Source organism: Crocodylus siamensis, chromosome 7 (assembly GCF_052110815.1).
Source record: "Crocodylus siamensis isolate JL-2025a chromosome 7, ASM5211081v1, whole genome shotgun sequence".
Taxonomy (NCBI): Eukaryota; Metazoa; Chordata; order Crocodylia; family Crocodylidae; genus Crocodylus; species Crocodylus siamensis.
Window position 1 is genome coordinate 91,639,724 of NC_143401.1, and position 19,259 is coordinate 91,658,982.

General features: G+C 40.4%; 1 protein-coding gene across 1 annotated transcript in view; it reads right to left on the reverse strand.

Annotated features, from left to right (window-relative positions):
* Positions 1–19,259, reverse strand: part of SHOC2 (SHOC2 leucine rich repeat scaffold protein) — a 94,853-nt gene that overhangs the window by 33,649 nt on the left and 41,945 nt on the right. Inside the window, exons 2-3 of the mRNA XM_090057413.1 lie at positions 17,953–18,885; positions 408–545 (exon numbers count right to left, since the gene is read on the reverse strand). Coding sequence (XP_089913539.1) covers positions 408–545; positions 17,953–18,655 — 841 coding nt within the window. The 5' untranslated portion in view covers positions 18,656–18,885. The remainder of the gene's footprint in view (positions 1–407; positions 546–17,952; positions 18,886–19,259) is intronic.

Genomic DNA, 19,259 nt, shown 5'->3' on the forward strand with positions numbered 1-19,259 from the left:
GTCTGGACATGCACTAAGTCGCTTTTAGGCATCTAAGTCATTAATTACAAACCTACTCCATCCTGCTGAAATCCCTGGAAAAGCTAAGACATCTACTTTTGTAATGTGCATTCTTCCTATTCTTAACATGCCTAAATCACAAAAAAACAAGGACAGGAACCTACCCATCCTCCCTTTGCCCAGTAAGATGATACTCCCCAGGGTCACTGGAGATGGCTTTAATATCATTTCCTATTTGTTTGTCACTTGGCACTTCTGATGATGAAAATGCATTGAACAGGACACTTATGCCTTCTATCGTTATAGGTTACATGAAATTAATTCTTAGATATACTGTTTTTAGTGGTCAATGCCTTAAATAATCAGGAAACAAGCATTTTCCCCCTCCCAAACTCACTAACACATACCTATAGTTTCTGGCAGGTCCAAGAGTTCATTGTGCTGCAAGTCAAGTTTGGTGATCTGCGTGCAATTCCCAATCTCCTCTGGAAGATGTTCAAGCTGATTGTGCGCTACATCCAGCGTTGCAAGGTTACACAATTCACCTGTAAAAGCACAAAACCCCTAATATATTAGACATATTTTTAACACTTTGGGAGATAAATATAAATGATCAAATATGTTTAGCTATGATTTTAAAAGAAAGGTGTTGTGCCACCCTTAAGTTTTCAGATGAGGAATCAGCCATAATAGGATAGCAATCTAAATCAGTCAGATTCAAAACCTCATCAGCAGCATCCCTGGAAAACACAGTTAAATATAAAGCATAAATTCCCAAACACATTTCAACTATCTATGTACATTTTGATTTGAAGAACAAACTCAGGAATGACACAAGCAGTAAAAGAGCTAAGTATTATGTTATTAATTGCATTTCTCAGACCACCAGAAGTGGAAACATGGATGTTGAACTGAACTCTAAGAAATCCCATTCTAATTTTACAGTAAGCTACAAGAAGATAAGGGCACCTAGACATTTTTTCAGAGTGCAAAGAACACACAGGCTTGGGAAACAAAATAATACTAATTCTTTTGCTGAATTCTTGAGCTGGAAAACCAAGAAAACTATTTGACTGCTAGTTCAAAGTGGCAGCTTGTAAAGTTAAGTTTCTAAAGTTTAGAAATCTATCCCTACAGACTAATACAGTTTAAATAATCAAGTACAGCTAAGAATGCAAGGTTTAAATAAAACCACAAAACTGCGTTAAACCCTAAAAAAAAAAAAAAATGTCTGGATGATTTTCTGACTTATATCTGCTTTTAACTGGTAAAACTATAGTTCTGACTCACATTTATATGCAGGAGATTATCCTCAGAGATTTCTGCCTGTTTCTAAAATGTCATCAGCAACACACAATCCAAAGTTTTTAAACAGTTCTGGGTTCCCCCCACCACATTTTGTTTCTCTGGAGCGGAAAGTAACTTAACTGATTTTAACAACTTCAATGATGAGGTCAATGTTTTCTTGCACAGCATCACTGTGTGAGTAACACTTTGGGACCGTGGTGAATGCCTACTGCAGAGAAAACAGCTATTTTAGGAGTATACCCTGCAAGGCTATTTTCACTTCCTTTTTGAACTCTTCCCCCTGCCCCGCACAAAAGGTCTCTCAGAAGAACTAGCTTGGAGTCGGCCTTGATATCATGCCCTGCACCACCTCTTTGATTATTAGGTCATGGGTGACATTAGGATAAACTGTAACTGACATTAAAATGCCATGAAATTTGATTATGTCTCCTTAGGACTATAGTAGGGATTGGTCTGAGATACAAAATGGCACAGCAGACTTTCAAAAAAAGAGTGAAGTGAAATGCATGCCGTCTAACGAAAGTTGTATTACTCTGCAATTCTCAGTTTGCTCACAAGTATTGCTCTTATGCCCTTCAGAGCTCTATCCTGCTCAGTGCTACATAATGCATATGGCATTTCAGCACCGAATCCCATCTGTGTTCACCATGCTATCGAGCAAGGAAGTGCTCACATTGCCCCTACCTCACAGGACCTACGCTCCCCTCTCTCAGGTCTACATTCCACCTCACATTCATCAGAAGCAATCTGAGAAAGAACTGGCCTCAGATACTTATGGAATATAAGCAGCAACCTGACAAAATAAAGGAATAGGAAACAGGAAAGAAACTGGTTATGCAAAAATTGTGTTGTGCCACACATCAGATTTTTGGGAGCCCATCTCCCCACTAGACTACGGGGATGTAGGATGCCTGTTTTATGGGTCAGGACAAATGCAGAGGTGTGGCAGGGAATCATTTAACACTTTGTTACACCATAACAAGACACCTACGGTTACCTATGAATCCTGGAAGCATCTTAAGACACCGATCTACCACCAGCAAAATTCTTACCTGGCATAAGATTCAAGTTCCAGGAGACAGCCTCAAGTTGTGAGACCGTTCCTTTTCCAGGAAGGCCCCTAAGTCAATGACTATATTAAATTCAGCATACAGCACAATTCCCATTTCTCAGCAAACTCTCCAGGGCTAGAAGTAGGCATGACAGGTCCAAAACATCTGCTAACCTTGAACATTCACTTGAACCTCTGCAGTTACTTTCATGCAACTCCCTTCCTTACATCTGCTGAGATTTTTGGCAACAGTAAAGCTTGGTTGCAACAAATGTGTAGGCAATTCATTGTGCTTGACACGGCTGTCTTATATCGTAAAAAATATTTGGATTTGGGGGAGAAAAATTAAAATTCAGTGTTTATTTAACAGATTGTGGGACAACTGGCCTCTGACCTAAAGGCCTGTGTGGAATTAAGCACACCGGTTATATTTTAGACAGATTTTTAGTACAAGTAATGACGTATGTAGCAGACTTATTTTAACTAAACACAACTAAATCCAAGAATGGTCAAAAGTAATTATTAGATTCTAGAAAGATAGCAGACTGAACCTGAAGTCATATCATGAAGTCATTAAGCAAGTTCAGGGAAAAAATGGGAGATGTAGTATAGTAACCATACAGTATGACAATGCTATTTGGTTGGCAGTTTCACTTTGTATGCATCTTGCTCTCAGGACGCGCGTGTGGTGAGAAGCTGTCAAACCACCATGGCCCAAAATTAAAGAAAATGAAGTGAAACCACATTTTACTTGTTTTTTGGTTTTGGTTTTTTTAAAGGAAAGCTGTAGACACGCAAAAGTCTTTGGAGCATTTTGCTCACCGTTGTCCTACCATTCCAAGCTGACAAGAAATTCAGCAAAAGCAAGCGCCTGACAAGACATGAAAGGAAGGTCTCCCTGAGGCACAATGGACAAGGAAAAAATTCTCCCACAAGGCAGGGTTTCTCATCAAGATGGGAGAAAAAAAGTGAAAGTGAACTGCTCCTGTCATTGAGAATAGTGGTGCAATTACACTAGTCAAGATGAAAAAATACCCATCTTCAAGGCACACAAGTGATTTACCAACTACAGTAGGACAGAGTACGTGGACCTGCTGAAAGACTTGCAGACCAGCAGGACTACAACTAGTCAACAGTCATAATGTGGGCACATTCAACTAAATGCTGTAATCTGCTTGATGAATACAGATACTATCTAAGAGTATTTTTTTCAAAAGCATAAGACAAAAGGGATAAGTCAAGTAAACAGTCATTATGAAAAATAACTGTTGGTGATAAATATTTCCTAGCACCAGTCTTTTGCACAGTTCTTTCTGCTGAGGACAGGAAATATAGTTAAGCAATTTGTTTCAGTAGCAAAAAAAATTAAAAGTTGCAGCAATGGTCCCTCCCTGTATTCTCAGAAAGAATTTCTTGTGGCCTGAATGGTGCCCAGTGAAGTGAATATTAAGTTTACTAAAAGACAGCATTTTTGCCTTATTATGGGGGGGGAGGAAAAAGTAGAGCAGAGCATCAAAAATTTGGTACTGCTGTAAAATGATGCCTTCCCTCAAGGAAAGGTTCTGGCAGGAGATTAAGAAAAGAAGAGCTGCAAGATCTGAACTATTCACGGAATCCATATTTTGAGAGCTAACATTTGTGGGTGCTCTCATGTGGTTCCTGGTGTGTCAACTTCAGTTGACTTTGTGGAAAATGTTCGGGGAATCTGAAATCAGCTAAACACAAAATGTGCACAGTGGTGATGTTACTGGTCTGATAATCAACAATTAAAAATAAGTCTTGTGGAAAAAAGTAGCAAAGGAAAATCTGGCATTCTCCCATTATCTGGTCGGGTCGGTTCTCAAATTGCACAGAAGCCCACTGCAGAAGCTGTGATCCAGCAATGCAAACAACACAGGTAAGAAAACTTGTTCATATGAATCTCCCAAGTTGAACTGAACTTGTTTTCTAACATTCATATAACAGGCGAAGTAAAACATGAACTACGTACTGAAGATAGTATTGGTGACACCGTTAGACAAATTCTAACTAGGGACCGAGCAACGTGAAGCAAAGAACAGAATAAAGTATTAAGCGATTGTCTTTGCTTTAAAAAAATCCTCTCCTTCAGTATGGCTAACAAAATGATAACTAATGTACAAAATTATCTGTCATTAAAACAAACAAAATTGTGTTTCTTAACCTACTTAACAGAAAAATCCACTAAGTTGGAGCAATTTTCACATAAAATGCATTATCAAAAGTGTATCATTTCTCTACAATTAAAATAATATCTATTATAAAGCCGATTTTCAACTTCCCAAAAGCTATAGCATAAGAAAAAGGTCTACTTTTGGCAAATTGTCAAAGGTTAACTCTTGGTACAATATCACAGTTTACAAACTTTCTGCAAAAGTAACAACCGCCTCACCATCTTCTCCTCTCGCCGAGGGCACGTAGTATTACAGGCACCACTGAAGAGCCAGACCGAAACACTGACTGATTATTATTAGGGACCTACTTAATTCACGATTTTGCAGCTTTTGAGGAAATGGCAAAATCCACGACTGTCCACAATATCAACTTTAAAAAAAAAAAATTAATAAAAATAAAATGCTTGCCATCTTGCAGCCCACCCACAAGGGGAAGGGCAGCACAAAGGGCAGTCACAGCAGCCAAGAAGGCAGCCACCCTCTCATCCCTCTTCCTCCTGGGGACCTCTCCACCAATCAGGCACCAAGGGTGGGGTCACACACAGGGCAGCCAGCAGCCAAGATGGCAATTGCCCCCATATCCCTTCTCTCCCTCCCTAGGACCTCTCTGCCAAACAGCAGAAAGGAGCGGGGCCACCAGGAAATGCCAGCAAAATCAGTTCTTCGTGCTACGACCAAGACACAAACATTACTTTGTCTCATTGTGAATTAAGTAGGTTTCTGATAATTATATTGTTATTCTTAAAGAAGTGTCTTCATATCTGAGAGAGAAACCTTGGTCCCATTAGCACTAGGGGCAGAAGTTGCACATAAACCAGTTTAAGTGATCAGAAACTGGTTTAAACCTGAAACAGAATAGAAGTTGAGTGCACACAAACCAGTTTCAAAACTTCTGAAAGTGGTTTAAGATAAACCTGGCTGAAGGTAGTCTCAGACTTAATGGATTTAGATCAAAACGGTTTATGAAACTTCTGTCCCAGACTCCTTCCTGATTCAAGTTAAATCAGAGTCCCCAGCACTTTGCAGCCCTGGGCTGGGCTGTGCTATCTGTTCCAGACAGCGGGACTGGCCCTGCCCCTCTGTTCCCTACCTGGAGCAGCGAGGCCTGGCATACTGGCCGGTTTATTGGCCGCTGAAGGGAAACCCCTGCTGAGGCCTGGGGCCAGGAAGGGGGGTTAAATTTCCCTTTTCCCAAATACGGAGCTGCCCTACCCTGCTAAAAACTTAGTGCTGGCTGCAACTGTGGACTGCAAATCCCAGAAGCACCTGGAAGCTGGAAGAGGAAGTGATGAGCAACCTTGCAGAGTCCTGCTGATGTGATTCTGGACTGCAAATTCCAGAGACCTCAGGGGCAGCATGAAGAGAAAGTGAACACACAGCCCATGCTGGCTACATGCCATAGAGCCATGCTCTAGTGCCCCCAGCTGCTGGCTTGAGCCACTGCAGGCATGTGGCTGCATTTCCTGAATCAAAAGCGAATGTCTGCTCATTGCTTATTGGTTCAATCTTTGCAGTTTAGACTAACCTGCAAAGACTGAATCAATTCAGCCTCAGGCTTCTTGATTGTCTGTATTTAACCTAGGAGACTGGTTCTGAACGGCTGTCACAAAAACACCAAAATTTATTATCTATCATTTGTTTACACATAAAAACAGAGCATAACTGTTAAAACCACATACATGGACAATACACATTAATACTCATAATAAGGTAGGGAGAAAAAGTGTATGTCAATATCAAATGAGCTACATTATCTCCTGTGACAATTCACACATTGGGAAGGAAATATTCTTGGGTTATAAACATGATTTACAATGTAGTCCCTTTTCTACTGGATTAACTCTCATGACTGTTCACTATCTGCCTATACTTAACCAGATTGAAAATTCTGAAATCCTTTACTACATGATAAATCCTAGAACCAGATGACACACCAAAAGGATAAAGAGTTCTTGTTGGACAGCACAAAGAGAAAGAAAATGCAAATTGCAAATATTTGTGAAATTATGCACTCTAGCATTAATTAATGTTTTATTTAGGGATGTATCTAAATGTCTTGCTTAAAAAGTTATTTTTAAAGTAAATAAAATCTAAATTCACCTGTACTGGCAACATACTACAAATATTTTCCATAGTTTTGATATTTATTAATCCCTCACTGGGCTCTCTTGCTGCAGAATAAAGCAAAATAATCTTTAGTCTGCCTATGAAGCTATTTGAGAGGTATTAAAAGATAAAATGTCCTGACCTCAGAAAAATATTACAAAGCAATCTTAACTTCGGCCAAATGTACTTTTCTCCTATATCAGATCTGACTGCATCATTACAGCGGTTAGCAGAAAGTTCATTCTGCTTACTGCTGACTGCTGTAAGGAATAGATAAGAGCTACCAGCTAATGCTCTTTGATTAATAAACACCCTTTAAGTAGAAAAATTATTGATTAGAAAGTATTTAGTCTTTTAAACCAATGGTCACAATTATGTTTTGTCAGCATTCAGTGCAATGACTAGTAATATTTATATAAATATTACACCATGAATTAGTTGCATCTAGCACTCAAAAAAAATTCGAAAATAAAAAGCATAATCCCTGCTCCCTTGAACTTGCACAAGCCAAGTTCATAACAGAAAATAATTATTTTCTTGCAAAAGTTGAAAATCTACTCTAACCACCCTTCTCCTCCCAAGCAACTCAATCTTTATTCCACACTAAGGGCTAAATCCTATTTCACCTTAACACACCTAAGTGGTGCTTATGCAGCCATGTAAGAGCAATTCTTAGCATTCATGTGGGCTTTTAGATTCTACCTGTGAAGGAATTGGGTCACCCAGGCCTGCATACAACTGCCCAAAATAAAACCTAGGAGGAAGACCAGATAGATCATAGACTTCATAGATTTCATAGACATTAGGGCTGGAAGGGACCTTGGGAGATCATCGAGTCCAGCTCCCTGCCCAAAGGGCAGGAAGTCAGCTGGGGTCACAGGATCCCAGCAAGATAAGCATCCAATTTACTCTTGAAGGTGTTCAATGCAGGCACTTGAACCACCTCTGCTGGCAGACTGTTCCAGACCTTGGGGTCTCGGACAGTAAAGAAATTCTTCCTTATGTCCAGCCTGAAACGGCCTTGCAGGAGTTTGTGACCGTTCGACCTCATCATCCCTTGGGGCACTCTGGTGAACAGATGTTCCCCCAGATCCTGGTGGTCACCCCTGATAAACTCATAGGTGGCCATCAGATCACCCCTGAGCCTGCGCTTTTCCAGGCTAAAGAGTCCCATGGCTCTCAGCCTGTCATCGTAAGATCTGTTTTCCTGACCTCTGATCGTGCGCGTGGCTCTCCTCTGGACTCTCTCAAGCTTCTCCACATCCTTTTTGAATTGTGGAGCCCAAAACTGGACGCAGTACTCCAGCTGCGGCCTCACTAAGGCCGAGTACAAGGGGAGAATGACGTCCCGGGATTTGCTCGAGAAGCATCTATGGATGCACGCCAGCATTTTGGTCGCTTTACTAGCCGCAGCATCGCATTGGAGGCTCATGTTCATCTTGTGGTCAATGATGACCCCCAAGTCTTTTTCTTCTGTAGTGCTAACCAACGTAGCACTGCCGAGCCTATAAGGGTGCTGCAGGTTTTTCCTCCCAAGGTGGAGAACCTTGCATTTTTCAGTGTTAAACACCATGAGGTTCTCGTCTGCCCATTTGCTGAGCTTGTCCAGGTCAGCCTGGATCACCCGGCTATCTTCTGGCGTGGATCAACCATAATGTGACAAACTATCCCACTATGGCTTAGCCACTTTGTCTAACAAATAGACCATATATGGTCCAAAAGAGGCTGTCACAGGCAGGGACCAGGACTGAAGGCCTCCCCCCGTCTAGGGCAGCATCTCTCTCACTAAGCCACCCTCCCTCCAGGTCTCTCTTCTCTTCACCTCTTGACTGCCCAGTGGTTAGCTTCAAAGGAGGATTGGAGAGTGCTCCATGTAACATGTAAGCGATGGGCTGGTGATTACAGCAATATGCTCAGCAGTGGGAGATGCAGGCTCAAGCCCCTCTGAATAACAACACCGATAGATCTCCAACTTCTAGGGCATGTGCTGTAACCACCAGTCTACTGAGTTAAAAGGTAAAAAGATCCACTTCCTCCTCCTCCAAGGTCAGCTGCTCATGAGAATTTTTCTCCAACAAAACTTGCACAGCATCTGAGCAACACATAATCTGCATCTGAGCAATCCTATTCTACACCTGAGCATCTGTGACCACAGCGCAGCCTTCTAAGCACACACCAAAGAGAAGCACATGACAGCCAGAGCTACACACATGCAAATAATCTCTGTGCAAGTACTACAACTTGCTTATCTCTGATTTGGAGGCTGGAACAAGTTCAGGGAAAGTGCAAGACACACGTCTGCATCACATGCCCCTCCAAATTGGATGAAAATAGGACCTCACATGTGTGGCTTGTCACTTAGCCAAATTATGTTAGTTTGTATGGAGGTCAGCAGCCCACTCACGGCAGAAATGGCAACGGTAAAAGTTCTCGATGCTTACCCTTTCCTACAGTTCAACGGAGTGATGAGATTTGGATCCAATACGGAGCTACGTGTGTAACTTCGGAGGAGCTGCCCAAACACATCAGTGCTGCTCTCCACCCCCTCTACCTCAAGCTCCAGGCTGGCACCTCTGACCTCATCAAAGATATTTTTACACTGCCCACTATGGCCATGCTGTGCTTCCAGATTACTCCAGCTGGGAAGAAAACCAGGCCAGAAACACATCTTGGTTCTTTTCCGGTCTTCTGGAATGGAAAAAGGGGTTTCCGAGCATAAGTAATACAAACTAAATCAGTTCCTCTACACTATCAGATCTGCTGAAATGAAATGAAAGTTAGTGCTGGGAGACCCCTGAACTCACAAGCTATTGAACAGCTGCACAGCATTCTGGGACAGAAAGAGGATTGCAGGCTACACCACAGTGCAGCTGCTACACCCATGGCTTCCTGTCTAAACCAGTGAAGACTGAACAGGTGCAAGCCCAGCTATTACGAGAACTAGATGCAAAGTGGCGTAAAGCCAAAGCAGTCTCAACGTCTGGGCGAATTTTGCATGGACGTTTTAGACGCACCCAGGTCTAGCATGGGCAGGCTCCCACTATTGAAATCCAAAAATATTTCCCTTGCAGCAAAACCCAGAACAGCTTCTCCTTAGAATAAAGACTGCATTCACAGAAAGAAAACACAATATTTGGCGCCCTAAGACCTAGAAGCTATGCAACTGCAATTTCAATTGTGTTGAAAATTTGCTGTAGATGCCTTTTTCCTTTTAGCACACATACGTGTTATAAAAGGCAGCATTTTATCTTTGCAAAAACAAATCTCAAACTGTTTATGCAAGACTTTTCTTACCAGAAACATGGAAAACGTAGTAAAAACAAGATAAAAGGAATGCACAAGGTTAGCTTAAGTAACAGACTGCAAACTGAAGTGGCTTCAACCCAAGACATTTCCTCTGGTTCTTCATACTTCTCATACTCATGGTCTGACTCACTATCACATTTGCATTCTTCCATTCTAATATTCATCTTCAAAACCTCACTAGAATGGAGGGTTTACTTGGTACGATTACTAAACTGGAGCCCTTCTTGGAGCCAGATTTCTACATTTATCCTTGGATTTTTATGAGTGGGTGCTAGCCAGTTGAGTTGGATTTTATGAGTTGGTGAATGGAGAGCCCTGACATTTTCCCAGACAGCTGACGCCCAACGTAGCTAGGTAGAGAGACAATAAGCCTTTCTTAACGTTTAACTTCAGCTTTCGAGGTAAGAACACAAGGGAACCAAAGGGAAGCTTTCAAGATGTTGTTTAGGCTTAAAACAGTTTACTTTAGAGATGGAAATAAAGCCCTAGGGTATGGAGAAATAACAGTTGTATTGATATCAAAGGACACAAATGTAATACAGGCATACCTCGCTTTATTGCGCTTCGTAGATATTGCATTTTTTGCAAATTGAAGGTTTGTGGCAACCCTGCGTCGAGCAAGTCTATCGGCGCCATTTTTCCAACAGCATTTGCTCACTTTGTGTCTCTGTGTCACATTTTGGTAATTCCCGCAATATTTCAAACTTTTTCATTATTATTATATTTGTTATGGTGATCTGTGATCTTTGATGTTACTATTGTAATTGTTTTGGGGCGCCACGAACCGCGCCCATATAAGACAGCGAACTTAATCGATAAATGTTGTGTGTGTTCTGACTGCTCCACCAACTGGCCGTTTCCCCTGTCTCTCTCCCTCTCCTCAGGCCTCCCTATTCCCTGAGACACAACAATATTGAAATTAGGCCAATTAATAACCCTACAATGGCCTCTAAGTGTTCAAGTGAAAGGAAGAGTCGCACGTCTCTCACTTTAAATCAAAAGCTAGAAATGATTAAGCTTAGTGAAGAAGGCATGTCGAAAGCCAAGACAGGCCGAAAGCTAGGCCTCTTGCGCCAAATGGTTAGCCAAGTTGTGAATGCAAAGGAAAAGTTCTTGAAGGAAATTAAAAGTGCTACTCCAGTGAACACACGAATGATAAGAAAGAGAAACAGCCTTATTGCTGATATGGAGAAAGTTTTAGTGGTCTGGATAGAAGAAAGATCAAACCAGCCACAACATTCCCTTAAGCCAAAGCCTAATCCAGAGCAAGGCCCTAATGCTCTTCAATTCTATGAAGGCTGAGAGAGGTGAGGAAGCTGCAGAAGACAAGTTTGAAGCTAGCAGAGGTTGGTTCATGAGGTTTAAGGAAAGAAGCCGTCTCCATTACATAAAAGTGCAAGGTGAAGCAGCAAGTGCTGATGTAGAAGCTGCAGCAAGTTATCCAGAAGATCTAGCTAAGATAATTGATGAAGGTGGCTACACTAAACAACAGATTTTCAATGTAGACGAAACAGCCTTATATTGGAAGAAGATGCCATCTAGGACTTTCATAGCTAGAGAGGAGAAGTCAATGCCTGGCTTCAAAGGACAGGCTGACTCTCTTGTTAGGGGCTAATGCAGCTGGTGACTAAGTTGAAGCCAATGCTCATTTAGCATTCCAAAAATCCTAGGGCCCTTAAGAATTATGCTAAATCTACTCTGCCTGTGCTCTATAAATGGAACAACAAAGCCTGGATGACAGCACATCTGTTTACAACATGGTTTACTGAATATTTTAAGCCCACTGTTGAGACCTACTGCTCAGAAAAAAAAGATTCCTTTCAAAATATTACTGCTCATTGACAAGGCACCTGGTCACCCAAGAGCTCTGATGGAGATGTACAACGAGATTAATGTTGTTTTTTCATGCCTGCCAACACAACATTCATTCTGCAGCCCATGGATCAAGGAGTAATTTCAACTTTCAAATCTTATTATTTAAGAAATACATTTCGTAAGGCTATAGGTGCCATAGACAGCGATTCCTCTGATGGATCTGGGCAAAGTAAATTGAAAACCTTCTGGAAAGGATTCACCATTCTAGATGCCATTAAGAACATTCGTAATTCATGGGAGGAGGTCAAAATATCAACATTAACAGGAGTTTGGAAGAAGTTGATTCCAACCCTCATAGAGGACTTTGAGGGGTTCAAGACTTCAGCGGAGGAAGTAACTGCAGATGTGGTAGAAATAGCAAGAGAACTAGAATTAGAAGTGGAGCCTGAAGATGTGACTGAATTGCTGCAATCTCATGATAAAACTTTAGCGGATGAGGAGTTGCTTCTTATGGATGAGCAAAGAAAGTGGTTTCTTGAGATGGAATCTACTCCTGGTGAAGATGCTGTGAACATTGTTGAAATGACAACAAAGGATTTAGAATATTACATACACTTAGTTGATGAAGCAGCCGCAGGGTTTGAGAGGATTGACTCCAACTTTGAAAGAAGTTCTACTGTGGATAAAATGCTATCAAACAGCATCGCATGCTACAGAGACATCTTTCGTGAAAGGAAGAGTCAATCGATGCGGCAAACTGCACTGTTGTCTTATTTTAAGAACTTGCCACAGCCACCCCAACCTTCAGCAACCACCACCCTGATCAGTCAGCAGCCATCAACATCGAGGCGAGACCCTCCACCAGCAAAAAGATTACGACTCGCTGAAGGCTCAGATGATGGTTAGCATTTTTTAGCAATAAAGTATTTTTTAATTAAGCTATGTACATTGTTTTTTTAGACATAATGCTATTGCACACTTAATAGACTACAGTATAGTGTAAACATAACTTTTATATGCACTGGCAACTGGTCCTATTCAATCTTCAAAATATCAAATGCATTTTGGTGCTTGGTAAAAAAAAATACTAACATAACTCTTTACAGACAACCACATGTTCACAGACAAATATTTTTAAGAGGAGGGTGGAGAAATAGTGATGAAACTTTAAGAAGTTGTTTTTTAATCAGATTTTTAAATAATCTGCCTGTACCGAGGCCTAAACTTACTACAATCAACTTAAAATAGTTTTCAAGCAGTATATGTTTGTTGCCAAAGTTTTAAAAACATTTAACCACTGAACCATTGACCTAGAGGGCAGACACTGGCTAAGCTGCTTCAACCTGAGTTTGCTGAAGTGCTAAACCCAGCTTTGGACAGACATAGCTTCTGCAGATACAGAAAACAACACTTTCTTCATTTCAACTTATTGGCTTAGCTCAGTTCAGTGACTTTAAAACTAAGAAGCACTTTGGGGATTGAAGGCTAGGAGAGCTCATCTTCCTCTTACCATCTTTGAATAAAGCGAGGCAAAGGAAAAACACTAGTTCTAAAAGCCTGACAGACACTTTGACCAAAAGCAATTAGTCTAACTAACTAACGACTGGTAATACTTCCTTTGTTTAATAAATCAGCTTGTTTAAAATGCAAAACCTATTCTGATCATTTTTTCTTACCGGCTTCCTACACTGACGGTAATTCTATTTTAATTTTTTTTTAATTGTGAAATAAAAATTGCAGGTCCTTCCCAGTTAGAGCTCGGCACAAATAATATCATATTAAGTTAGGAAAAAGGATGAATGATTCACCTTTTTCCAAAAACATACTACAAAATAGAAATTAAGACGCTACATAACTGTGAGTTAAGCGAGTTGAAGGAATCGAGATACAGCAGGTCTTCCTTGTTACCAAAAAGTAGTGCTAAAATAACTTACAAATCAACTAGTTACAAGACAGGACAATAAACCTCTCTAAGAAATTAACTAAAAATATACAATTAAACAAAGTGTTTACATTAATATTTACTTAAATACTAATTAAAATGAGTGATTTAAAAACAAACAACCATCCTTGAGAGTCCTTCAGCCTTGGTGATTCCTAAGTGCTATGAAAACTTTTAGGTGCTACAGAAATAAAACAATGAAAAAAACCCTAAAGGTGAGAAACAGCATTTGAGTGAGAAGTTGCCCCTAATTTTGCAGTTGACAATTAATTGAATTCTACAGACAGGTGCTTGGTATCTAAACACTTGTCAGGTAGAAGTTTACACATTTGCACTACACCCACAAAAAAATTTTTTTTTTTAATTAAAAAAAAAAAAAAAAATAGTGATACTGGAGAAGAAAGAGCAGGAACTGTAGTACGTTTGTTAATTAATAAAATACTTCAAGTTTTGCTAAAACATCAGCGAGGTCCATCAGGTGGGATGACAGATAAATGCACTACAACCAAACTGGTCCCTGCATATCTGTCCACTGGGTCAGAATTAGCTTGTTCTAACTTTACCAGCAAAAAACTGTCACTCCCAAGAGCTATTCTAACACTTGAAAAGCAAACCTGGCTTACAGATCATTTATACTCTTGACAGAAAAGCAGGTTAAAGATAGATATGAAAATCAAACTGTTCTCTGTATCACGCTGAGTTTTCAAAAAAAATCCCCTAGGGAAACAAATACTGTTGGGTTTTTTATTTCCAAAATGAATGCATGTGAAATCCATGTTTTGATCATATCTGAACAATGTTTTCGCATTGGTGATGTTCTAACTACGTATAAGGATGTGGTATTAAGATCAGTGCTTAATTTTTCTTTTATAGAAAAGTGAAATTTCACACCCACTTGCATTATTTTTCTTTTTAAATTTGTGCCACATTAGAAATCCATTTGGGAGTTGCAGCCCCATCAGTAAGCGTCCTTAATGAACAGATCTAGAAAAATCACAGGTGCCATCATATGACTGGAAGCAAATGTAGTACATGCACTTGAAAATGGGGAGGTGTAAACAAACTGATGATGACAGAGACATAATCTGACTTAAAATAGTTTTCAAGACTTTCAAACAAAATTTTGAAAGTGAGAATAATCAAAGATATGGAGTTAAATGGAAAATGGAACATGGCACAGAAAGCCAGACCTGCTACCTTAAAGAAAGATAGCTAATTTTCTAGAAAAACTGAGACAGCACATTTTCCAACTCGTTTTTCAGCTTTTGATGGAGTATTACATAAACTTATCTGGAAGGTGAGAACTCCAGACCGGCTAACGGGGAGATAACAGCTGGAAATGGAGTATCAACCACTGGAAGACGTCTTCAAATACCTGACTGGAGACCAATCTTCATTACTGTTTTGATTAATGGCCCTAACACAAAAAGAAGGTACTAATGAAATGTTACGATGGTAAAAAATAAGGAGGTCAATAGACAGGAGGAGTAGGGTAAAGTATAGAACAATGGGAAAAATGGAAATAGGGTACCGTTTAAAAATACAAAGTGCAGTCATATACTTACGGAAGTGATTATCAACTTTTTTAGACCCAAGGTACCCCTTGTAAATGCCAGCTCTTAGCTTTCACTCATTTTTTGATTAAGAAAAAAATAATAGAGCAACTCTTTTGTTATGAAGAATTCAGAAAGACCACAATAAGTCACAAGATTTTTGACATTACAGGCTGCTATTTCAAGTCTCTGGGTCTACCTTGTGAACTGTGTGTAGATATTTGTATACCTAGGAGTGCTAATATTGTGTGGCACCCTGTGACACTTAACAAAACGTCACAACATCCCAGGGTGTCACCAGCCCCCTGGTCAAGAATCACAGACTCAGAGACGAGTAAAAACTTCTGCTAGAAGTTGCTGGGAGTTCGTCTAGACATTTGGAAACTCCAGATAATGAACTCCCATTAATGTTTAAACTAGAGAAGAGAAGGACCACCTTGTGCTAACTAATCAAAGGATGCCCGTGGTGCCCAGTGATGATGAAACCACCATAGTCAAAAACATTATTACATGCTGGACTGGCATGAAGGCCATGACAATGCCCTTTCATCAAGAGGACAAAAAGATGCTGGAGCTTCATTTTTGCACCCAGCCACCTATGCCCTTTTTAATACAGCCTCTCATGATAGAATAGGAGCACTATCCCTCTACTTCATGGAACAGGGTGAGTTTTTATTTCCTGTTCAGACCAACACGTTATAGCACACCCACTACCATATGACAACGTGGGCACAGAACGCAGGACCTTCAGCACAGCTTTCTAGCAGTTTTGCTAAATCAATTGCTCTTCACTGACAGCTGTAGTTGGCACTCCTTCCCTGTGGACAAGCCAGCAGCACAGCATGTTACATAAGCCCCGAGTTTTAAAACCACAATGCTTGCTAACTAAAGACAATTTAAATACTCAGTGTATTCTATGCAAAATACATAGAATGTATTTTGTAGGTCCATGCTGCCTGCTCTGGCATAGCATAACACAAAATGCATACATTATTTACATACTAATATATTAGTGTTTACCTTAAAGATTTTTCCAGTAGCACCTGCAGAGAGCTAGAAACTGAAACCGGCCGTCAGCAGTCCTATAACACTTGTACACGCCCAAGTTATTCTGTGGATCCAATTTGTTGCACTGGATGCTGCCAGTCAAATGATCTGCAGCTTTGGGCTGGGAAGTGTGTAGTGGGTACTGCTGCTATGGAGGTGAGCAATCTAGTATGCTGGATTGCAAGGGCAAACTGACAAAATGCATAATCTGACAGAGGTCATTTAAGGATTTAAAACAATGGTCTTCCCCAACTTTACAGAAGTTACTGAGGGGACCCCCTAAACCAATTTCTGAACCCCCTAACTAGCCTAGGGGAATATTAACAGAAAGATCCTTTTTGAAAATAGGACTCAGGAAAGACTACTATCAGTGAGGCAAGGCCAAAATACTTTTGAAAATCTACATTATCTTGCTGGGATCCTATGATCCCTGCTGACTTCCTACCCTGGGGGCAGAGGGCTGGACTCGATGCCAGTGTCCATGAAATATATGAAATCTATGCCTAAATGACAAAACACAACCCTGAAAGATTTCCATCTTTAAGATTCCAGTTTTTAGAATATATTAATTACTGCCTGTTTTTAAAATAGTTGACATGTATGTGTAAATCCCATTAAGAACCTGCTTGAAAATCACTTCCTGAGCAGATGCTTTTCTGGATCAGACAGCTTGGGAGTTATAGTATCCCTGTACATAAATCATCACTTGAAACGATCAAACTACTTCTTACCAATTTCTTACTACTACTTCTTACTACTACTACTTCTAATGATCAAACTACTACTTACCAACTTCAGTACTGATAGTTTGTCTTCTTTCAAATTTTCATAAGGTTTATTTACAACCTATATACCTCTTTTCAAAGAAAAAACTGTTAATATACCAGTTATTTTATATTATTACAGCATCCAGATTGCTTATAATTTTGGCGCACAACCACCATAATACTTTCTACTGACATGCACATGCTTACAAAGCCCTATAACACATTACCCAAGACCATAAATAACATGGTTATACTATCTAAACATTTATACCCCATTAAAAATGGAAACTTAACATAAAATGTGACCTAGAATCTTTTCTGCTACATCAGATAGATCAGGGTTTCTCAACTGGTGGGACGCAAAGGTCCTCTAGGTGGGACTCAGGTCGCGGCAGCGAAACCAGAAATACCACAGCAGGACTTCTCCTTTCGCTTTTGCACACTTCAATCTGTCCCTGCACTCGTCCACGAGTGGGACCAGAATTTTTTGACCTTATGTAGGTGGGACGTAAGGTGCAAAAGGTTGACAACCGCTTAGATAGACGATATAACAGGATAAGGCAGGGCTCTTTATGCTAAAGAGCAAGGCACAACAGGGTACAACCCTTCCCCTGCCATTCTAGTTGCAAGACTAGGAACCAGAGGAAAGATCTTTCTAAATTGAGATACATACATTAAATGGGTTATAGTCGATGTAATCAAGTATTGTAATAATGCAGGTGAGAGCTAAACGACCAACCACACAACACCGCAAGTCTGAACTGGGGGGAGGCATTTCATAGGTCAATCGTCCATACATGCACTTGTTTCAATTAGTGTTAACTTACAGATTCACCAGAAGCTTCTGAACAGCATAAGTGCTTACCAATTTCAGCAGGTAGTTGCTTAATTTTGTTCTCTCGTATGCTAAGCGTGGTGAGTCTTGACAAGTTTTTGATATCCTTTTCCACAGTAGTTACACGATTAAAGCGTAGATAAAGAGTGGCGAGAGAACATAGCCTGTACACCACCGAAGGAATTTCTCTAAGTTTGTTATGCCGCAAGTCAAGCATGGCCAATTTCTTCAAGTTATCAAGAGAGTCAGGCAAACTGGTAAGCGAGTTCTCACTCAGTGCCAGTGTCACCAGATTCACAAGACAGCCCACCTCCGGCGGTAAGGACTGCAGTTTGTTACCGTATAAATAAAGTTCCGTTAGCTGTGTCAACTCTTTGATAGACGATGGAAGCATGTGTATAGACCTCTTGGCTAAGTCCAAGCGAATCGCATTCTCTTCCCGGCATTTATTTAGCTCTTTGATCAACTCAGCATTGCTGGATTTTTTGCGAGCACCTGGGGCTGGATTAGGTCGTTTTATCGTGTTGTCCACTGAAAAAGCCACCCCAGGCTGCGCACTACTGGAGTCCTTTTTTCCATCTTTGGCATCTTTCCCTTTGGTCTTAGGCTCCTTTTCTTTGCTCTCTTTCCCAAGCCCTCCAGACGCCTTGGCCTCCTTCTCTCTCTCTTTTGCAGATGGGACTTTTGGATCCTTCTCTTTACAGTCTTTTTCTTTTCCTAGATTACTACTCATGGCGATTCAATGTTTTGCGAGCACCACATGAAATCCACTTTTTTAATGTGATAATTTGCTGCTGAAGCTACAAGGATCCTTAAAATACAAACAACTGGATTGAGGGAGGAGCTTCAGTGGCACAATACCCTTTTGCTACATATTGATTCTGAAGGCACTCTTTTCTAATCCTGATATTGGAAGGTTCAAGAGTTGGAGATTAGATGGTCAAATGCTCCTTACTAGAATTTCTGCAACACAGGAGAAAAAAGAAGCAAATGTTAATGTGAGCATTACTTAGTCTTAAAATATTAAGCGCATCAATAGCTAACATAGGGTTGCAGCATCAAATCAGTAACCACCCCTTTCATGACTGCCCACAAGAATCAAATCCTAACATTCAAACAAACAACATTGTTCTGGAATACCTACTCGACAACAAAGGAACTACTCTAACCTTTATGACCAAAGCACAAATAAGTTGAACATCTTAAATATAATACTGCCTTCATTACAAGGCACAAGTTGCGAACCCTTGCTAGCGCACAACCACAAAGTGCCTTCCTCTAAACTCAGTCCACAGAGCATAAAGTCCAATGCTAGAGCATAAAGCATAGAGCATAAA